This window comes from Emys orbicularis, chromosome 2, assembly GCF_028017835.1.
Source record: "Emys orbicularis isolate rEmyOrb1 chromosome 2, rEmyOrb1.hap1, whole genome shotgun sequence".
NCBI classification, from domain to species: Eukaryota; Metazoa; Chordata; order Testudines; family Emydidae; genus Emys; species Emys orbicularis.
Window position 1 is genome coordinate 72038406 of NC_088684.1, and position 23509 is coordinate 72061914.

At 41.7% G+C, this 23509-nt stretch overlaps 1 protein-coding gene across 1 annotated transcript in view; it reads left to right on the forward strand.

Annotated features, from left to right (window-relative positions):
- The window catches only part of PXDNL (peroxidasin like), a 317299-nt gene that overhangs the window by 163775 nt on the left and 130015 nt on the right, over positions 1–23509 (forward strand). The window contains exon 5 of the mRNA XM_065398307.1: positions 5617–5688. Coding sequence (XP_065254379.1) covers positions 5617–5688 — 72 coding nt within the window. The remainder of the gene's footprint in view (positions 1–5616; positions 5689–23509) is intronic.

The following is a 23509-nucleotide window of genomic DNA, read 5'->3' on the forward strand; positions in this document are numbered from 1 at the left end:
TTTCCTGGTGGGAGGGGGATATTAGTCATTTTCTGTTCTGAGTATAAAGAATGTATTTCATGGATGTCAAATTTGTATAAATAAAAAAGGAAGGAGGGAAACTTGTTAATATTTCACTATGATGCCTCACAAAATCCAGGATGAAGCATGTGAAAGCTGGGGATAAACATGTTTGAGAGGCTCCAGCTATGGAACAAATTTCCAGAGGAGATCAGGGAAATGCAGGAAACACTGCACAAAATCTTCCTGTTTGAAAAAGCCTTTCCACCATACGAATGACACAACACTGATAGCCGCTTTCCCCAATAGCCCCTGCCTACATGTGAACGATGTGAGAGCTCCTATAACTTTTATGAATATTATATATTTGATTGTTACTGCATTTACTGTATGTATAACATACATATTATGTCTAAATTAAATAACAGTTAATTTAGACATGGGTTAGTTTGCATGTAGACAGGAATGGAGACAAAACTTATGTTGGCCATCCTGTTGTAGGATGACTGGCCCCATTAAGAGGAAGCAGGCTCCATCTCACCTTGATTCACTAGTTGCCTATCAGTTGGGTCTGAGAGGCACCTGGGCCACATAAAGGATAGCTGCCTGAAAGAGTCAAGAGGGGCAGGTGAGAACTGCCTAAAAACAGAGGAGAGAGACAAGGTGCACCAGAGAGATCCCCGAGGAAAAGAGTTGAAGGGAACCAGAAGGAAAGGAGTAATTGTGAGTTGCTGGTGATGAGTTCTGAGAAGAACTGTTGAAGGACTGGCTGAAGCTGGGGAATCCTTCCAAGGCTGCAGGAAGGCTGGTGCATTGGTCCCTAGAAATGAGGGGAAGAACCAGTGTGGTCCATGTAATGTGGGCACAGAAGCAAGGGGTTGTCCCTGAAGGAAATTGAAGAGCAGCAGTGGGGCTTACAGCCAAGGAGGCATGGGAATAGAACACTGTAGGGAGCCCTTTGGTGGAAGACCTGAGTGGAGGGCCTGCAAGGGGAGCCCAGGAACAAAGGACTGATCATGGAGGGAAGTTCCCCTGAGCCGGGGTAGGACTCAGAGGCCAGGAGGCCTGGGGAGAGTGAAACACTGCAGAGAGCTCTCTGATGGGAGAGCTGACTTGGTGCAATGGGAGAAGACTTGTGGGAGGGAAGTGAGTCTTGGAACTCTCAGATAGGATGCCTGGAGAGTTGGGCCCTGGAATAGGAGCTAAAAGAACTGGGACAGAATGGTTAATGACTCTCAAGTGCATAAACTGGGAAGGGTGATCGTTGAATGGGGTTGAAGAGCTGCTGTGTTCTGACCTTGTTTTATTTTGGGTTTTTGAGAGGAACTGTTTTTACTAGAAGGGATCCGCAGGCTTTGGCCCTTTATATGAATAAACGGGTCTGAATTTGCTGCTGTGAGAGAAAATATTCCTTTGGATGGGGCACTGTAAACGGGAAACTGAGGAAGGTGTCCTGGGAGGGCTCCCTTATGATGCACCCATTTACCGATAATTGAAGGGACAAAGCGGGTGTCATTCCCCTTGCCATTTACTTCTGACCATGGTGAGTTCAACACCCCTGGTTTGGCCCAGGGGGAAACTGAAACAAAGAACTTTGAGTGGATAAAAACCCAGCCCCTGAAACTCAGGAGAGGTGGCAGAAGGGGGTGGGGGCAGACTCCCGTAGTGCAGACTGTCCCCTGAGTCCCAGAAGTGGGGTATGTGGGATCAGCTAGGCCTACTTAAACTTTAGGTAAAATAGGTGTAACTTCAAAGTGCAGCCAACTCCAAACTGTGAGGCCACCACCCAAAACCCTACCCCAAGCAAAGTTTTTACACGAAAAAGGGATAAGCGCCAGAGACTCCAGGAAATCCAGTTGGGACTTTGCTGATGATTTTACATGGAAGGCACGGAGATAGCACAGTGAGGGGAGGCAGTCTAAAGCCCTAAGATAGATAGAGGAGTAGGATTTACTATCACAGTCACTTATGAATTATTCTGCAAATGAAAAGGAAGATTCTGCTCTTCCAGTTTTGCATCTGTGTGATGGGGTGAGCAGGTTATCTGAACTGAGATCTTTCATATAGGTGTGCTAGTGAAATTTTGCCTTAAGACTCTTCATTGTTCTAGACTTGGTGTATGATTTTCAGTGACGGCTTTGAATTGGGATTTTCTTCGTGCCAAGTTTAAATTTTATTTGGTGACATTCTGCTGCATTTAACTTGTATAAGTGATCCACGAAGCAGTGGCATTTCCCTGGCAAGGAGCAGGACACTTCCATTAAAACTGTAACTGTGGTGCCAAAGCTGGGATAGCTTCTAGCTGTATAATAATATTTTGTCACTTTGTTTTCTATTTCACACTCCGCTTTTAAAAAACAGTGGTATGTTTTAAATTCATGCCACAATTCTCATAGTAATTCAGGCAAGTGAGAAAGTGCCTGGTGTGAAATTTTATTATAGCAGTCATACGTGGCAAAATTCAAGAGAGAGAAATATGTTTTAGAGGGTCTGCTTGTGTAAGCTGCAGATTCCTTTCATTTTCCCTTAAATATTAATTTGTGGGTTTTTTGGCACTTTTTATTAACACAAAACATTGTCATGTTTGTTTCTGCAGAGAGGACTTTAACAAACATTGCAAAAGTAACTCTCAGTCACGTTCATTTGCAGTTCAGTCAGTTTGCTTTCTCTTCATTCAGCCAATAGTTTGCATGCACTCTTTGGCCTTGTCTACACTACAGATGCTTTGCTGACATAGCTATAGCAGCAGGTGCAGCATATGCCAACAGGAGGAGTTTTTCTGTCAGCATAGTAACACCACCTCCCCGAATGACATTATCTCTGCAGACAGAGGCACTCTTCTGTTGACACAGCTGCGTCTACACTGGGGGATTTGCTGGCATAACTCTTTCACTAGGGATGTGTGTGTTTTTTCACACCCCTGACCAACACAGCTATGCTGACAAAACTTTGTAGTGTAGTTCTGGCCTTTGTTATGAATAATTTTACATGCAACATGCTGTCCTGTAGTCTAGTGTGTTTTCATTTGGCCAAGAGGTCTTTTAGTACTAGTGACGGCATATCTCCCTGTATAACTTTCACATACTTTTATGTTGTTTATTTTCTGAAATTATCATCCTTTGTCAGTATTTCTCAGATCGTGAGACTGCCCTCCCTGTGGAGATTGACTTCTTCAGAGCAAGATGAAATACAATCAAAGGGAAACAAAAGAGGAATATGTTTATTTTGTTTGTTTGTTTCTACTTAAGAAGCAGAAAAAGCAGAAACCCTATTTCCATCATATTAATGACAAGTTCTTCATCATAGCATTTTCACAAACAGGAAACTTACTAAGAAATAGCAACTATGCCAGTACATGATGCTGAAGGACAAAAATAGGGATAGAAGAGAAGGAACAAAGGGAAAAGAGGCAGTTGGGAAAACGAAAAATGGAAGGCAAGAAAGTTTTAAAAATGATTCTTTAAGACTTACTGGTAGAGGATGGAAAGAAATCAGAGTCCTATAAAGCTTTCAGTATATGAATTTGGCTTTGTGTTTTTGTAAGTTTTGGCTGACACTCACATAATCAGGAAGAGCATGGTATAAATGAATAGACAAGTAAACTAACTCCCGGGAAAGAGGTAGAGGCAGCCTAGGGGAAAGCATATCCCCACAACTGCCTGTTCATAGGTACTAGTGTTGGGAGACTAAGGCCTGGTCTACACTTTGTGTGTGTGTGTGGGGGGGGGGAGGGGAGGGTTGATCTAAGTTACGCAACTTCTGCTATGTGAATAATGTAGCTGAAGTCGACATACTTAGACCTACTCACTGCAGTGTCTTCACTGTGGTGAGTCGACTGCTGCCACTCTCCCGTCGACTCTGCCTGCGCCTCTCGCGGCGGTGGAGTACAGGAGTCAACAGGAGAGCACTCGGGGGTCGATTTATTGCATCTAGACTAGACGCAATAAATCAACCCCCGCTGGATCGATTGCTGCCCACCGATCTGGCGGGTAGTGTAGACATACCCTAAGTCTACCATGCTAGAAGGCATCCAAAGAAATATACAACTTACCATATTAGATCAGACCAGTTATCTCTGTAGCTCATTAGCTTGTATCCCACAGTAGCCAGTACCAGATTCTTCAGAGGAAGGTGCAGGAGACCCTGCAGTAGGGATATCCTGCCCACGGGTAAGATTTCTTCCTGACCCCTATCAGTGGAAGGCTGGCTTATGCCATGTAGCATGTGGATTTATCTCTTTCCAGAAGCTTTTTGTTCTTGTTGCTCCTTCTGACACCAGTGGCACCGTTTGCCAAGTAGTGATGGATGTTTGAGGCCTAGAAGATTGATTTACCAGTGAAGGAGAAATCAGTGACATTGAGTCAGGATGCATTTTTAAGATAACTTGTTTATTTACACATGTACACCAGTCCTGGAACAGAGGCAGTCACAAACAGCACCCACATGCTCCCCCAAAATGTCAGCCAACATACGCAGACCTGGGTCCCAAGAAGCTACTCTGTCCCAAATATAGAAAATACAGCAAGAAACAAACTCCCCTATCTGCCACAGTTTGTCTCAACGATGTCTGCATAACAAAAAGTAACATTACACCATTTTTTCAAAGACTAAGAACGTGTTAAGAAAAAACCAACTTGTTAGACCATGTGTAAGAACACCTCATGACTCCTGTCATAACATTATATTATTTTTATGTTTGCTATTGTAACTCTGATGGTCTTGTTGTTCATATAAATGTCTAATCATGTTTTGATTCCTGTTGATCTCTTACCCTTACCCTTGTTTGAGTACCCAAATTTTGTCACTGCAACAGTATTTATATTTAGATAGTTAAGGTTAGAAAAAGGAAATACTAGGATTAGGGGGTGAAATTCTTATCATTCAGCAAATGAATTCATTCTGGCTATGCTCATTTCCCCTTTGTATTTGCTTTTCACAAAGATTCAAACAATCAATTCTTTGCATGCAAATGTTTGTGTGAATTTGAATTTGAAAGTTAAATTTGAAATGTGCTTGCTCAAGTATTTACAGAAACTTAATTTTATACCAGCAGTGCTCATAAGATCAACCACTCAATGAACAGATACAATACCATATAGCTTATCTGAGCAATCACAAGTAACCAACACAACTTGGGAATATAGTTATGCAGGAATTGCCATTCTAGTTCAAAACATTGGTCCATCTTGTCCGGTATCCTGCCTCCAACAGTGGATTTAGAGGATGGCATAAGCACGTGCAATCAACCCAGAAATGTGTTTTTTAAAAAAAAACAAAACACGGAAAAAATTTAATAACATACATGTAAGGAAATCATAGTCTTAGAGGCTAAATATGTGAGAGAGATTGTTGTGCATTGTTTGCTCAGCTCTGCTGACAAGTATCCAGTCTGAACATTCTCTTGTTTTCCTTAAATACATCTGTATATGCTTTATAAGATAGCTTTAGCATTTGGGGAAAAAATTGATATGTTTATCCAACATGTATTTTTTTACCATGTCACTCAGGAGATGCTGTAATATCCTTAATACAATTAATGACTTAATTCTAAAAGAGGACAAGTTAATGCGGTATTCGAGTCTTCTATTTCTCATTGCAATAATTTGTTTTTTGCAGTTACTTGTACAAGAATGAAATCCACACAATAGACCAGCACGCATTTAAAGGACTTGGATCATTGGAGCAGCTGTAAGTAACACAATGCAATTGATTGAAATGTCTGTGGTATAATTCCCTGATTTTATTTAAAAATTAGAGAGAGAAATTGAACTGCAATTCTGTAGCCAGAGTCAGTTAGAGAGTATAATAATATGCAACAATGTATCTTCAACTGTTGCCTCGGAATGGGAGAAGATATACAGCAGGGATAACTTTTAGATAGTTCACTGTGATAAAATATTAAAACATTTTCCAAATATTTATAGTACTTTAGCTGCCTAGCTTACTAAATATGAACATCATCCTACATAGACCCAGCCAGCCAAACATTTTCATAGTCACACAGTGAAATATGAATAATAAAATGTGGGGAAAATAACACATGAAATGATGATAGGCCTACTGATATATGCTAGTCTCAATTTTCAGTAGTTATCAGTAAATATTTTCCTTGAAAATCACAGTCATTTAAAACATTTTCCAAATTAATTATGGCTTCAAGATTACTTTTATTGCAAAATGGAGATTTTGTTTGTGTTAGGCTAGAAGATGCAGAATATTACTTATTTGCTATTGTAAAGACATCTACTATGAGAAATTACTGTAGCTACTGAGAATCATGTTTTTAAAACCTAGTAATTCTCAGGATAACATCTAATTATTGCATGAACGACTCTGCATCGTTACCTCAACAATTCTGCCTAAAAAAGCTGTTATAGACTTTAATTATTCCATAGGTTGAAAATGTTATGTTCTGAATGTATTGTCCTTACTTAGCATTCATTTCCATATAACACTAAAACAGATATAATACAATTAAGTAACAAAAACATTGACTACTTTTGCGTGCTTAAATGCTTAGATGTATTGGCGTAGGTGTGCCATATGTTAATTGGAATATCAGGAGAATACAATACAACCTCCAAGCCATATCCTTATCTTGCACTTTTTCCTCAGTAAGATCTCCAATATTCAGCCTTTTCTCTCTGAACACATACTAAGACTCTCATCCAGGCCCTTGTTACCTCCAACGTCAAAGCTTTTCCTGTCACCTAATTCGCCCCTTTCAGATCCATTCAAAATGCTGCTGCTAAAATTGTCTTCCTGTCACTGTAGCCATGTTGTCTCCCTTTCAAAGGCCTCTCATCAGGCCCCCTTTACCTCCATATCAAATAGTTACAAGCCTCTTGTTCTTGAGTAAAATTTTCAGAAGTGCCTAAATGAATCGAGCCCCTTCACAATTTAACACCATCATGCGTATCCTTTCTTTTATATTATATTCCCCCCGCACACCACTCTACCATTGGTGCCAACCATTGTTGTTCATTTGTAGGCTTCTCCCATAAATTTCTTCATGCCTTCTTCCATGCCATCACTTATGCATGAAACACCCTCACTGAACTGATCTGTAGAGCAGCAACCATGCCCTCCTTTAAATCCCTTTTAAGGATCTGCTTCTATTGTGATGTCTCCAGTAAACTGCCAGCTGATAATGGCTATTCAGGTGCCCAGTAGAGACAACTGCTACCATTCTATTGCTATCTATTCTGTATTTATATCTTTTGAAGAGAGGAAAAATCCCCCCCAGTCCTATAAATGGTGTATATAGTCAGTCTAAGTACCTGCATCTTCATGTCACCTTCCTGCCACACCTTCCAGACTAAGTACCCTCCCCTTCCTCCCTCCAACCTAGTTTGTTACACTAGCATGTCACATTTTGCCTTAATTCCAATTGTAAACTGTTTTTGGAACAGGGACTGTCTCTCACTGTGTGTTTTGCACCATGCCCAGTGTAATAGTTGAGGCTTCTGGATACTACCATAATGTACACAATAGCATATTAATACACCCCACCCCCCACTGCCACCTCACAATTCAGGGCAGCATTTGGCCCTGAGCCTCTTGTCATGACATTCTTTAGAAACAATCAAGTAGCAGGTTGAACTACTGCAGTCAGACTGTTAGGGTACTGTTGTTCATATAAGGTGAGTTACGTCCCATTAACTTTCAAAGGGACTTGTGCTTCCAAAGCCTTTACTAATTTTTGAAAATCTCTCCCTTATGGTATTTTGCAATTCTCTCCAGTGTATCTGGGAAAATTTTAGTTCAGGAAAGCTGTCTCCATCAATTTGTTTTTTTATCAACGCCCTTGCAATTTTGTGTCCGGCACAACAAAATCAGATAATTAGATTTGAGTGTTCAGTGGCTCAACATTTATCTATTTGTTTTTAACCTAATCATAATTTTTCATTAGGACACTGCTGAACTGCCCAGTCATGCCTTTCTATCCCTCCAGATGTCATTGTTACCTCACAAGAGGATGCTACCCCAAACAGTGAAGAAATCTGGCAGATTAAATTGAGTTTCTTCATTTGTCTGTGTGTACATTCTCTTTCATTCAGGAACAATTTAAAAAAATTAAAATCTGTCCAAAATGTTCAAACCTGGGTGCTTAAAGTTCAGCTTCCTAAATCCATGTTTAGGCTCCCAAATATAAAATTGGCCTGATTTTCAGAGGGCTAACTGGATTTTGGGGGGAGGGATAGCTCAGTGGTTTGAGCATTGGCCTGCTAAACCCAGGGTTGTGAGTTCAATCCTTGAGGGGGCCATATAGGGATCTGGGCCAAAAATCTGTCTGGGGATTGGTCCTGCTTTGAGCAGAAGGCTGGACTAGAAGACCTCCTGAGGTCCCTTCCAACCCTGATATTCTATGATTCTAAGAGCGCAGGTTTGAAAATGTTGGCCTTTTCCTCTATGCGACAGACAGTTCTCTATGTTATAGGGTCTGCTACAGTTATCCTTAGCTTTAAAAAAAAAAAAAAAAAAAAGTCAAGAAAATAGGCTAGTTTGGCATTTTGACAGAAGAATCTCTCCTAAAAAGGAAGTTGAGCTTTTGAGTAAAGAACTTAATTGGCGACTTTGGACACTGGCAGATGTCCTTCAGCATTCCATTGAGGTTATGATGTCATCAAAACACAGTCAAAACACATTTTTCGTGCTACATTGCTCATTCCGTGCCCCTTCTCACAGCTATCTGAATCCTGCTCAAGTCAGGAATGGTACATGAATTCACTCAGCAGTGTCCAGTTGTCATCACCCAGGGGCATCTGAGATCAGCTCCTGAAAAATGTCCATTGTAGTCCCCTATGTCCTTTTTCATAATGGCAGAAGGAGGGATGATCTTTCAAAATGTACAGTTAGAAGAAAGTTTAGGGCAGACAGAGAGCTATAAAAACTGGGATGGACCTATCTGTTAATCTTTCCAGGAGGGGGAGACACAGACTCCCCTGCCCTTCTCCCAGCTAGGCTACTGATCTATTCCACATCTCAAGGTAGCCGAGAGAACATTTGTTTACAGGAGCATTTGGCTCAGGATGTGAACTTGGATGACAGAGCCCAAAATATTCATGATCTGATGAAGAGACATTTAAACTACTGCAACGGGGTTGGGTGTCACAAGGAAGCTTGCGCTGCTTTTCCCAGTTTTGTTGTTAGTGGCAGTGGGTGGTACGCGAGGGGTTTTGATGCTTCAGCATTAATTGGAGGATGAAAAGAAAGGCAAAATGCAAAGGGGAATAAGCTTTTAAATGACAGGTGGGTGGAAGAACATCAGAGTTTTGCAATGCATATTCTCTCTTTCTTATGAGCTATAGTGCAGGCAGGGAGTGGAATCATTAAAACTATAAAATGTTGTTGTACAAAATATGTTTGGGTTTTGTTTGTTTAGTTTAACTTGGAGAAAAACAAATTAAATGAAAAATCCCCAGTAATAGTTTTGCTTTAAAATGCTCTGTTGTCGCCAAAAGTTTGTGCCCATTATGTAGACGTTTACTTTTAATTTTCATCTCTAAGATATTTATTTATCCACATCCAGCTGGCTTGAATAACTGCCATGAACATTTTCCTATATTTGTACAAAACCTGCTTGCCTGCCCTTGATTGGTGACAGTAGAAAAATAAATGATGATATTTTACATGCCTGTCAAAAAAAAAAAAAAAATACTTGCCCAGAATGAATGGGTGAGTCAAATTTTGCAAAGCTCACAGACATGTTTTTAGCTTTTGAGAGCTCTTTTTTTCCAGCTGCATACTTCTCTGAAGCCACTGGAAACATTATATGTCTAATACCAATCTCCAGTCAAAACACAATTTGTAAATAGAGTTGGAAATAAAGAATTTTAATCAAAACCGAACATGGGTAAGTGAGAATAAGATCCAAACAACTTTGGCATAGACCAGTGGGTGAGTAGTTAAATCAAATTGGGAATGGAATGCCTTGGGTTTGATCTTTTTTTAATGGAAAAATATATTGTCCATTTATGAGGTATACACTGTAGTTGATCTTTAAAAGAGAGCTGCATCTATTTTGCCCAGTCCAGCCATCTGAAAATCCATAATGTAAAAATTCCCCCCCATCATGAACGAACTTTGAAATGTATTTAATAATATTTTTAACAAATGCATTTCCCTAAAAAGTGACTTTGTTTGCGATACTAACAGTGCAGAACATTAACACAGCTGACTGTAAATAAGTTTCCATGCTGCAGTAGTAGATTAACAGCTAAAGAGAAATGTAATTATTAAAAGTAAACATTTTTGGACCAAATGGTGCCCTCTTAGGGTCTGACTAGAATACAATTGGAGGTGTGAGTGCAGCTCATGTAGGCATCTGCATGCTAGCTTTACTTTAGCTAGCACAACTAAAAATAGTAGTGAAGACACAGTGGTTGTGAGACCCAGGCTAAGTACCACTGCTTCTTCACTGCTATTTTTAGCCACACTAGCTCACTTCCAGCTCATGTAGGCATACCCACCCTAGCTTTAATCACACTTGTGATTGCAGTGTAACCATTCTTCAGCTGAACTAAGGGTAGTTCTATTCTGAAGGGATAATACCTACATTCTAAGGGACAGCCACCATTCTCCCCACAGCCAAACACCTTTGCAGTAATCTGTGAAGTGAGGAGGAGGTTTTCTTTCCCTTCTCTCCCTCCACCCTTCCTGACTACAGACTTGTATATAGAAAGCTTAGACTGCAAGCCAGACTGAAGCCATTTTTTCCTCACTAACCAAGGAAGCCATACATGCACCTTCCCTCACTCTCTAGTCACCTTCTGGACAACCTGGCAGTGGTGTTGATTAACTAAAGAAGGAACGGTTGGCCCCCATAGGATGTTACAGGGAAGAAATGAGGGAAGGATATTAAAGTCTCTAAGAAAGAGTCACAAATCCTTCTGGGTCACAGAAGGAGTGTGTGTGTGTGTGTGTGTGTGTGTGTGTGTGTGTGTGTGTGTGTGTGTGTGTGTGTGTGTGTGTGTGTGTGAGTGGGGGAGTATCATCTGCTATCATTGTAAAACTCAGCTACCAGTATTTCAGTGATCCCTATTGTAACACTGTTAATATCTGAATATAATAAATTACATTATTAGTAGTATTATGCTATGATTAAATTCTAGTAGCACCCATAGGATCGAGGCCCCACTGAGTTAGGGGCTCTAGAAACACCTAAGAAGATACTATTCTTGTGCTGAAGAGTTTGTGGTCCGACCAGTGACATATGAGGGAAGGGAGAGGGATACACTCAAATATATACTTCCTCCACACACACACACACCTTTTTTTGAAACATTCACTGCCTTTTATCCAGAGAGTTTCTTTCCAGAAACACTAGTTTTTGTTTTTTTGTCCATGTAAACCAGGACAACTGAGTCGGCTCAGTAAAATAAAGGGGGGAAAAAACAGCATAGAAACTATAGTTTCTATTGTGGTTAGAGCAGGGGGTTGGAATCCAGGGCTCCTGATTTGCAGTTTTAAAGTAAATCATGTAAATCTCAGATACTCCATTTTCCTATAGGTAAAATCACTATAATAAGACTTAAGCTCTTTCACCTATAAGAGAGGTAACTAATGTTTGAGCAGTATGTTGAGATCTTCAGTTGAAAGGCACTATAGAAGTACCATGTATTCTATTAATCTCTATTGTGATGTACTGTATCACACTGAAGTGACTCATGCAGATGACATACAAATTAAGCTATGTGCCCTTTATTAGGATAGAATGTACCTGTAGTCATAGAAGAAATGCTTGGGAAAACAATTCAGTAACTTTTAGCAGTTTCTTAATCAAGGAAATGTTTCCCATTATGCAGAGATAAATTAAGAAAGCAACTAGAGTAACCACAAACAATCTGTTACAGTGAACACTAATCAAAAGTAACATTAGGTTACCTCTGCATTCAGAAAGTGATCAAAAGAAAGGAAAATAACAACCCGGCACACTCCCCCCCCAACCAACCAAACACACAACAAAAATTACTTTCTCTATTTGCTCTTATATATTATTGACAACCTACTGAGATCCATAATCTGGCGTTAAGAGCTGTAATTAATCTTACATCTCTCGATGTTGTTAATTTGAAGATGTACAACTTATAGGAGACCATGACTTTAAAAAATAAATATTAATAATTAAAACGAAAACGTAAGTCAAAATGTATGGTGCACAATAACACATGAAACAACATCCTTTTTTAATCAGCAGTATGTTACAGAATAGTAATCCAGCAATGATTTTCATCACTGTTTCAGAAATAACAAGTTTACTATTATTGTGAATAAGTTAGATTTCCCTGTGGCTTAATATTTTGAGAACCTGGACTACATGTTTGCTGTCTTTTAACTGTTTACAAACTCCTGCAGCCCTCAGTGTAAAGGAAAATACTTTTTAATTTGAAAGCAGTTGTGTACTATTTTTCAGTGTCTAGAATTTTTCATAGATTTTTTTTTTTGTAAGTGTCCCTAGCCTATTGCCCCACCTATATGCACCTACGTACACACTGTGGAATCTGAAACTGTGTACAATGTGTATTCAGAACAGACTGTGTAAATCAGACATTTTCTTTACACTAGATCATATCACATGCAAAACTGTATTAATGCAATCTTTAGGGTTTAAAGGTAGGGCTGCATCCTGGACACTTGGCTTATGCTTAGCCTTATGCAAATGAGTTGTTTCATTGAGTTCAAGTCATTAGAACGGAGAGTTCTGTGGGACTGTTCACTTGTGTAAAGTTAATTATGTGCACAAGTGTTTGCTTGCTCACAGTCTTGAGCATTCAGTGGTCAGAACTTGCAAAAATTAAACATTGCATGTGCAAGTTTAACTCTGTCCCAGAAGCAATAGGTGCCTTATAAAAACTTAAGATAAGCATAAACATTTGAATACAATCCTTAATGATGTAATCATATACTAGTTCTCAATAAAATAAAATACAGTGTTTTTCCCACACCTTAGGTAGTGAGGGCAGTGGTTGTGAGCACAGTAACCTGATGACATGCTTTCTTTGGTGGTTGAACAGATAAGAGCTTGTGCACTTGATCTCCTCAACAATGATAAACTGTGTTACTCCAGAAAGAAAACCTAGCCAGAGCAGATGTATATTCCCAAGCCAATATACATACCTGCATGCAAAAGCTGAAACAAATTATTCTTAACTACATTTTGTTTATAGTCTGACAACACCACACTTTAGAGGGATAGGCAGAAAGCCAGTGCCCTTGCTATGGTTTGGGAATTTCATAACCTCTTGCTTCTAAATCTTTTCTGCCTGGACAAGTACCATGATAGTCCCTGAGCAGAAAAAGCCCATCAGATACCTGCTCATGACGCTTCATTTGTAATATTTAAGCACCAAGCTGGTTCAAGTGCAAAGGCAACACAATGGATTTGGAAGATGGTTGCTTGTGATTGTCGATAGAAGATGAATCATATGGATACGCATACACAGTGGGTGTTTTGTGATGTGAATGTTTATTGATGACAGAAATTATATTATATTTACGTCTATAAAGTGTGATTAGGATATTTTTAACATGGGAAATGTGCATTATTCTTCCCTCATGTACAATTTTTAAAAACAAAATGAAAATTGGGATAAGACTGGGAGTTAGGAGGAGTTCTAATCCTAGAGCTCCCACCAACCTGATGTGTTTCCTTGGGCTAGTCACTTCAGCTCTCTGTTAGTTCTGTTTCCTGTTCCACCCTATATCTGTCTTATCTGTTTAGAAATTAAGCTCTGTGGAAGGGCAAGAACTGTCTTTCACTATGGGTGTCTAGAGGGCCTAGCAAAATGAGGCATCAGTCTTGTTGAGGGCCTTGAGGAGCTACTGCAATACAAATAAATAATAATAAAACAAAACAAAATCAAGAGAACAGATAAAGCATGAAAAGCTTCAGCTGAAAAGATGAGCGTTTCAGACAGCTATGAACATGTGAAATCAGGAGGGTTATGGTAGAAAGCCTTTTGCAACCTTAACTGTAGCAGATGTCTCTAAGGACCTGCTATAATATATTATGGAGAGAGAGTATTTAGACATAATGCATTGATCTTGTCAGGGAGGGCAGGGAGCCAACAAACTCACAGAGAGTAACATTTGAACACCAATTTGTCTGCCCAGTGGCCTAATAGACGTTAAGCTTATTATTAAGGGGAATTTAAACTTACACTTTAAAAATCAAAGAACCTTGTACTGCCGTCACTTGCCCCTCTCATTTCTTCATGAAATTTGAACAAAGCATACATCTTGATTTGAATTACTGGCGTGTGGGTATTCTCCATTTTTTTCATGTTTATTTTTATGAAAGGAGGGTGTATATACACCGATGGAGCCTCCTCTGTGCTCAGTTGCATTACACATTTGCTGCTACTGAAACTGGCTTCTAGAGGGTGGAGTGAGGTCTAAATCTTATTTCTAACAGCCATCCCAAGACGACAGTGTGCATGATGGGAATCGGTGTATATACTGAGTAATCTTCCCCCAAAGCTGTGGGCAGTAGGATGCTACTCAATGGCTGCTAGTGCATCCTCAAAACTCCACTGTATTTTGTTTATTCTTTGTAAGTTTTTTTAGGTGGCGTTTATTACTATAGTGTCTGAGCACCTCAGAAACATTTGTGGATTCAGCCTCAAATGTCTTTTAACTATCATCTCCGTTTCATAGGGACCTGAAGCACAGAGAGATTAAGTGATTCACTCAAGGTTGCACAGCAAGTTTATGGCATATCCAGGAACAGAACTTGGATCCCCTGAGTCCCAGCCTGATCTCTTAAACCTCCCTAATGCAGCCCCATGGCCTGTGGAGGAGAACAGTCTGTGGCTCTGTGTAGTTGCAGAAGCACCAATTCTTCTCCTCCAACACCTATGTGCCCAGGCCCTGGAAGCACCTGTGGTGCAGAGCTTCTTTGCATATAAGGCTCACATCCCATTGTGTGAATACTTCAGATCTTGTCCCCTTCTTTCCACATTGGATATGCACCCGTTCCCCTGGGGCAGGCCCCTCCTGCAGCAGTGCAGATGCAGGCACCATTGTAAGCTCCTGAAGGAGGATGAAGATAGTTTCCATGCCTGTGCTTATGGTGGCTAGGTCTATGGTTGTGTACCACAGCCAAAAGTTTCAAAGTTGCACACCAAGGGTGGACTTTTTATAAGTGCTCAGCATTGGCCCAACTCGCCTCCCATTGAAATCAATGGTGAAATTCCCATTGATTTTAATGGGAGAGGAGTTAGCCCTCCACTGAATGCTTTTGAAAATCCCACCTTTCATTCATATTCAGGCCCCTACATAATTGGCCTGATTTCGGAAGGGGCTGAGCTCCCATATCTTCCATGAAATTAGTTGCACTGAAAATGTGGCTACTTTTATGTAGGTACCTAAATGTTTTTTTTTTTAAATTCTTGGTTCATAAATATTGGTTAACTTTCAAAAAATATGTGCAGAAATCTGTACATTTTATTTTCAGCTTGGACTGGCAGTAGAAATACTGGACCACATCCTATAAAGTGCTGACGTCTTTGGCTCCAATTTTCCACAATATCTGAGTCGTGCTTGGACATGGTAGAGAGTGCTGGCCTTTGGGAGCTGGTTGTGGCTCCTTGATTCAGAGCCACACAGTCCTAGAACAAATTACAGTTCTGCTGTACAACACTTCCTCCCCACCCTGACCCATCCATGTCCTGTCCCTAGAATACCCCAGAACCTCCTGCCTCCATCTCCTTATACTAGGAGGAGGGGGATGACAGCTGGCATAAGAGGCAGCACCATCACCTCTGGCATCTGTACACAAGTGGAGAGTTCCCCTTCACAAGGGTAGTTCTCATCTAGCAATTTTAGCCATTTCAGGGTCATTTTGTATCACTTAAATGCATTTCAGAGAATTTGACCTTTCAGACCCATTGACTTTCCTGGGGACTTAGGTCACTCAGGACCTTGCAGGTGGCACTTGGGACATTTCAGGATTGAGCCCCCTGTATACTTGCAGTACTACCAACCTTGGGGGGAAAAAGCATGAACTGCTTAACCTGTTCACAAAAGATCTATTGACTGATTGCCAGAGCAAAAATCTTTTAATAAGCTTCAGAAATTTTGAGCCTTATCTATCACTTATACAAAACCTACACTACATTGAAAATACTTTAATTAAATAAATACCTTCATTTCTAAACCATGCCTAACTTCGTCTGGCTATTGGGAATTCACTTTGTCAGAAATGCCTAAATCTGGGTGGAGGCTTAACAGGCAATTGAGTCTGGAAAATTTGCATCAATTGATCAAGGTTCAGGTACTACTCAGTGTGTTGGCAGCCTGTAGCATCCTGCTAAGTAGTAAAACTGTTAACCTAGAAAATCGAGTGTGATGTCACTGGCTTCAAAGGAAACAGTTGTAAGGTTTATAATTGGGAAGTAGGCCTCAAAAAGGAGAACAGATGATAAAAGCAGGGAGAAGCCAGCCAGGGACTGAAGCCAGCACAACATGCAGAAAATCTTTCAAGCAGATGCTGTTGCTCTGGGAGTAAATAGGGTAAAATGGGGGTCAGCTGGGGCCACCATTCCCCTCACGACTGAGAGCCCTCAGACCCAGAACTGTGTTGGGGCGACCACTCCCTCCAGAAGTGCTGGGACCCATGGGGTGCCCCATTTCCCCTAGCCATTGGGCCGCCCCATTTCCCCTAGCCATTGGGCCCTTGGAAAAGAGACAGCAAGGAGGAGCCAGCAAGAGATTGATCTGACAGAGCAGCTGCAGAAAGCAGTTCAAGCAGGGACCGATGGACACAAATGATGTCATCACAGTGCTTTCTACAGTTGTTGCTGTGGACATTCTCTCCCCTGTGCTGATTGTCTGTTTGCTCCAATCCTCTACTGCTCATTCCTTCCTCTCTCTAACTCCTCCTTCCCCCTTCTTTCCTTTGTATTTCCATGTAGCTAAATCTCCTCCTAACATAACCCCCCTGAAAGGATTCCAAGAATAAAACAAGAGGGACATACTCATACCTCTAGTATGACATTTGCATCCATTGCACTGTTCACTCTGCTTTTGTTCTTTCCCTTTCCCTTCCCTTTGCCTGTCTTGCCTATATAGGGTACAAGCTCTTCAGGGCAGGGACTCTCTCTCATTATATGTTTGTGTAGTGCCTAGCACAATGGGGCTCCATTCTTGGCTTGCCCCTAAGCACTACTATAATAAATATGACCGATAAGCATAATAGTAGCAGCAGGTTTAAATTTGTAGAGGAGTATACTGGACATTTGCACAAGTATATTTTGGAATATGGAATTTAAGACCTGTGCAGAGTGTGCATGTGTGTTCTGAATTCCACCTTCAGCCCCCGCAACTGATTTGATGTGTCCCTAAATTTTCCTATATTTTGCCTCCAGAAACACAATTTTAAAAGTCTGTTTGTCCTTTAAACCTTAACGCTGGTATTTCCACACTCCTGCAAGTTTTTTGTTTGTCTATGATGTATGCAACTTGCGTAGAAGCCAATGATTTTAAACAGCTGCACACTTACTGAGTGGGAAAAATAATTCTGTTTTCTCCTTCAATTTCTGTAAGCTAGCCTATTAGTGGCTGACAGTTCTCCTTGAAGCTCTATGTGGCTGAAGTCCAGAAATGAATTATAACATAAAATGGTAGTTACAGGCTTAGAGAAAACAATGTTAGTGCACTGGCAGCTGTGATCAAAGCTGTGTCTAGTTCTCTGAGAGGTAGAAATCCCCAGGTGGCAATCAAAAGTTTCATGGAGCAGGATTTACAGGCGGGATTCATAGTGGGCTCCAGCCAAACAATAATATGCAGCAGAACTCAAAATCTACCACAGGCAGAGTATGCTCTTGATTCAGAACCTGATGTACTGGGACTTAACCCATTTTCCTCTGTTAATGAATAAAAAAGCACCTAAAAGTTCAAAAAGCATTTATTTTCTACTGTAAACAAAATGTACTTAAGAATAATTTGTTTCACCTTTTGCATGCAGCTATATATAATGGCTTGGGAATATATATCTTCTCTGGCTAGGTTTTCTTTCTGGAGTAACACAGTTTATCATTGTTGAGGAGATCAAGTGCACGAGCTCTTATTTGTTCAACCACCAAAGAAAGCATGTCATCAGGTCAGAGTGTTGGTTTAGAAGAAGGGCAGTTTGCTTTTGATGTATTGAATAACTTTTCTGAGGGTAAAAGATAACTCTTCCTGCCTTAGAGCATCTTACGGTAACTCAGAAACATGATTGCAGGTGCCAGAAATGTGTAACAATGTCAGCTGGACCATTTTGATTTGCGATGACCCAGTCTGAGAGCTTCAAATAAATTTACTTATGTGGACAGTTTCTTGACATGGTATAGGGCAAATGTTAGAAATATGCAACCTGTGATTGTATATGTCTATGTAAATTATTCATAGTTTCCAAGGCAAGAACGGACTATTGTGATCTAGTCTGACTTCCTGTATAACACAGGCCAGAGATATAATTCCTAGAGAAGATCTTTTAGAAAACAACCTCCAGTCTTGATTTGAAAATGGTCAATGATGGAGAATCCACCACTACCCATGATCAATTGTTCCAATGGTTCATTACTGTCACTGTTAAAAACTGACACCTTATTTCCTGTCTGAATTTGTCTAGCTTCAACTTCCAGTCACCGAATCATGTTATACCATTCTCTTCTAGACTGAAGAGCACACTATCAAATATTTGTTCTCCATGTAAATACTTACAGACTATAATCAAGTCACCCCTTACCATCTCTGTTAAGCTAAATAGATTGAGCTCGGAGTCTAACACTATAAAGCGTATTTTCTAAATCTGTAATTATTCATATGGCTCTTCTCCATATCCTCTCCAATTTATCACCATACTTCTTGAATTGTGGGCACCAGAATTGAACACAGTACTCCAGCAGTGGTCACACCAATGCCAAATATAGGGGTAAAATAACCTCTCTACTCCTACTCAACATTCCCCTGTTTATGCATCTCAGGATCTCATTCACTCTTTTGGCCACAGCATCAACTTGGGAGCTCATGTTCAGTTGACTATCCACCAAGACCCCATATCTTTTTTTTCAGAGTCACTACTTCCCAGGAGAGAGTCCTCCATTCTGTAAGTGTGGCCTATATTCCCAGCTGTATACATTTACATGTAGCTGTATTAAAACACATTAGGAGAGCTTCTGTTCAGTTAAGGGACTAGGGACCCTGCTGGAGTAAAGATGCAAATTGCATTGCACCCTAACCATGCTCGCTGTGGAGGATTTACCCTTGCGGGAGGGCAGGCACTGTTTCCAGCACCACCCTAGTATAGGATTTACATGGGAGAAAGGCAGTTGTAGTGTCTGTTGGGGGCGCTGTAGCCATAAGGTGTCCATATTTCTAAAATCAAACCTCCAGAAATCTTTGGTGGAAATACTTTTTTTTTTTTTTTTTTTTTTGGAGGGGGCAGAGAGTTTGCAAAATCCAAAGGTGCTCTGGTTTCTGTTTTCAGTCTGCACTGCCTGAGCTGCAAAAACTCCACATGGAGTAACAGAGCAGATGAAAAAGAGGCTGAGCTCTGCCTATGCCACCTTCAACCTTCCCCCCCCCCCCTTGCTTCCCACCACTCTGTTTAGGGCAACAGCCAGTGCCACCCACTTTTTGGGATGCAGTGGCTACCAAGTGCTACTGCAACCTCCTCTCTGGAAATTTTCCACCGCTTGGAGCCCTGTACACTGGTTATTGCCAGTGAAAGCGGAACTGTGTATTGCTAAAGAGATTTAAATAGAGTCAAACAGAAACCTGAAAAAGGCTGCCATGACAACTGTGGATTGTGGATTTTTCCTATTAAAGTATGATTTAAAAATAGCAGAGTAAACTAGGAGACCAAAAATCTGGTACAAAAAGTCCAATTGTAAAGTTTGAATTTTAGTATTCTTTCCTTAAACTTGTTTTTATAATCATAAGATGAAATTAGAGGTCTTTGTATTATTCAGTGCTGATGGAAGAAACATCACTAGGTGTTTGCCTGTGTCTAGCAAATGGTAAAGGCAGCTGTAGCAAGAGAATGAACCAATGTGAAAACCCTGAAGACTCCTCTCTCCAGGGAAGTCAGGTAGATCTTGGCACTCAGCCAACGTTTGATCCCTCTTACCGGGGACCATGGGATCCATACACACAATACTCCAAGTCTCTATGTTCCCTTTGGGAGTCACAACATCCCTCACTTCTTGAAGAGGAACCCAGGGTTCCTCAAATGCCCAAGGACAAGGAGGAAGAATCAGATCCAACAAGATTGCCAGCCTTGACAGCAACATCATTATCCCCAGATGAGGTGGTTGCATCAACCTCATCTTCTCTACTTGATGATTACAGGCAGTTCCAGGACCTATTAAGGAAGGTTGCTGATACTCTCCAGATTTCTCTGAAGGAGGTACAAGACATTCCTCACAAGACCTTGGACATTCTACATAGTGAAAGGCCTAGGAGGTTTATGCTGCCCTTTAATTAATGGAACTTGCTAAGGTTATCTGGCATACACCAGCCATTTGTGCCTCTAAGAGGACTGAAAAGAAATACTACATGCCAGCCAAGGTAGCAGAATTTTTATTTTACAAGATCCACTGTGTTAGATAAGGATGCTAAACATCTAGACCTATTGGGCAGGAAAGTTTTCACTTCTTTCAGCCTTTTCATATAGCCAATTGCCAAGCATTAACCTCAAAATACAATTTTTGTAAATTGCTCTAAGTTAGTGGAATAGATGGACAAACACCCACAAGAGCGCAGATCACATTCCTGGCTCCGATTGAGGAGGGTAAATTGACCACCAGATCATCCCCCCAAGCCTCTGTTGATGCAGCAGAAACAGCTGTTGTTTCAAGGGCAATGGCTATTGTCATGCATTGAGCATCCTGTCTTCATTCCTCAGGATTCTCCAGGGAAGTATAATCTACAGTGGAGGATATGTCTTTTGAAGGGAACAACATGTTCAGGAAGAAAACGTGATTTTAGTCAATAGGTCAATAACGTGCCATCGCTGGTAATTAGTATCAATGGTCAATGTGGGTCTGGCTGGAGAATCTTGCCCGCATGCTCGGGGTTCTGCTGATCACCATATTTGGGGTCGGGAAGGAATTTTCCTCCAGGGTAGATTGGCAGAGGCCCTGGAGGTTTTTCGCCTTCCTCCGCAGCATGGGGCAGAGGTCGCTTGCTGGAGGATTCTCTGCGACTTGAAGTCTTCAAATCATGATTTGGGGACTTCAACTGCTGAGTCAAGGGAGAGAATTATTCCAGGAGTGGGTGGGTCAGCTTTTGTGGCCTGCATCAATGCGGGAGGTCAGACTAGATGATCATAATGGTCCCTTCTGACCTTAAAGTCTATGAGTCTATAAAACAGATGAATCTGTACACTGACTGGGGGATTCAAGGGCAACTCTCTGATAACTGAGGATCTGCATTCTAGCACCAAGGAGGAAGTACCACAGACCTCAGTCATACAAGCCTCAGTCAGTGCCTCAACCCTTCTACCACCAAAGGGCATATGAACCCCCATGGAAGCGACAAAAACTGGAGCAGAGCACACACAATGCTTCCCCTTCTTCCAACCTCAACCTCCCGCTAAGAAATATTTTTGATGGTACTTTCAAGAGCTGCAAACCACTCCAAATGCCGCATTCATCAATCATGAGCCCCAAGACCCAATTTGGGACTCGACTGGCCCAAACTTTGCCCAAACTTGGTGGGTGATAACAGCTGGATTGTTGACGTAGAATCATAGAAGATTAGGGTCGGAAGAGACCTCAGGAGGTCATCTAGTCCAACCCCCTGCTCAAAGCAGGACCAACCCCAACTAAATCATCCCAGCCAGGGCTTTGTCAAGCCGGGTCTTAAAAATCTCTAGGGATGGAGATTCCACCACCTCCCTAGGTAACCCATTCCAGTGCTTCACCACCCACCTAGTGAAATAGATTGTCCTAATATCCAACCTAGACCTCCCCCACTGCAACTTGAGACCATTACTCCTTGTTCTGTCATCTGCCACCACTGAGAACAGCCTAACTCCATCCTCTTTGGAACCCATCGTACATCATACACTCCAGCTGTACTATAGTATTCCTCTTCCTTCCCCCTCCAAAAAAAACCCTTCCCTGTCCCTCTTGAGGGACCACTCTCAGGAGAGGATGGTAATTGAAGAGGTGAACTTCCTCCTTCTTCAGGTATCCATAGAGCAGGTCCTTTGCAACATTTTACTGAAAATTTCTCATCGAAAAAGGAAGGGAGGATGGAGACCTATCTTAGGCCTGGTCTACACTAGGAGTTTATATCGAATTTAGCGCCGTTACATCGAATTAACCCCGCACCCGTCCACACCACGAAGCTATTTAATTCGACATAGAGCTGTCTTAAATTCGACTTCTGTACTCCTCGAAAACGAGAGGAGTAGCGCTAAATTCGAAATGGCAATATCGAATTAGGCTAGGTGTGGATGGAAATCGACGGTAATAGCTCCGGGAGCTATCCCACAGTGCACCACTCTGTTGACGCTCTGGACAGCACTTCGAGCTCGGATGCTCTGACCAGCCACACAGGAAAAGCCCCGGGAAAATTTGAATTCCTTTTCCTGTCTGGGCAGTTTGAATCTCATTTTCTGTTTGGACAGCGTGGAGAGCTCAGCAGCACTGGCAACGATGCAGAGCTCTCCAGCAGAGATGGCCGTGCAATCTAATAGAAAGAGGGCCCCAGCATGGACTGATCGGGAAGTCTTGGATCTCATCGCTGTGTGGGGCGATGAGTCCGTGCTTTCAGAGCTGCGCTCCAAAAGAAGGAATGCAAAGATCTACGAGAAGATCTCTAAAGCCATGGCAGAGAGAGGATACAGCCGGGATGCAACGCAGTGCCGCGTGAAAATCAAGGAGCTGAGACAAGGCTACCAAAAAACCAAAGAGGCAAACCGACGCTCCGGATCCCAGCCCCACACATCACGTTTCTACGAGGCACTGCATTCCATCCTAGGTGCGGCCGCCACCACTACCCCACCAGTGACCGTGGACTCAGAGGATGGGATACTGTCCACGGCCGGTTCCTCGTCGGAAATGTTAGCGGACGGGGAAGATGAGGAAGGAGATGAGGAGGACGAGGCAGTCGACAGCGCTTGCACCACTGATTTCCCCGACAGCCAGGAGCTCTTCATCACCCTTACCGAGATCCCCTACCAACCATCCACAGCCGTTACCCCGGACACCGAATCAGGGGAAGGATCAAGCAGTGAGTGCTTTAAACATCTAAACATGTAATTTTAACATAACTGGTCCACCGTGGTAACACACGTTCCCACGCCATGAGTCCAGTAAGTAGTCTGGGATCATGGCACGGCACAGCATGGCGGCATACGGCCCTGGCCTCTGCATGGTCTCCCGAAGCATTCTTCCCCTCTCGCTCTCCGAGATCCTCATTAGAGTTATATCGCACATGACGCCCTGCTTTAAATTAGGGAGGGGAATGTTAGTATTGGGACTGCTTTACAGCCACGCGGTGGAGGCGGCAG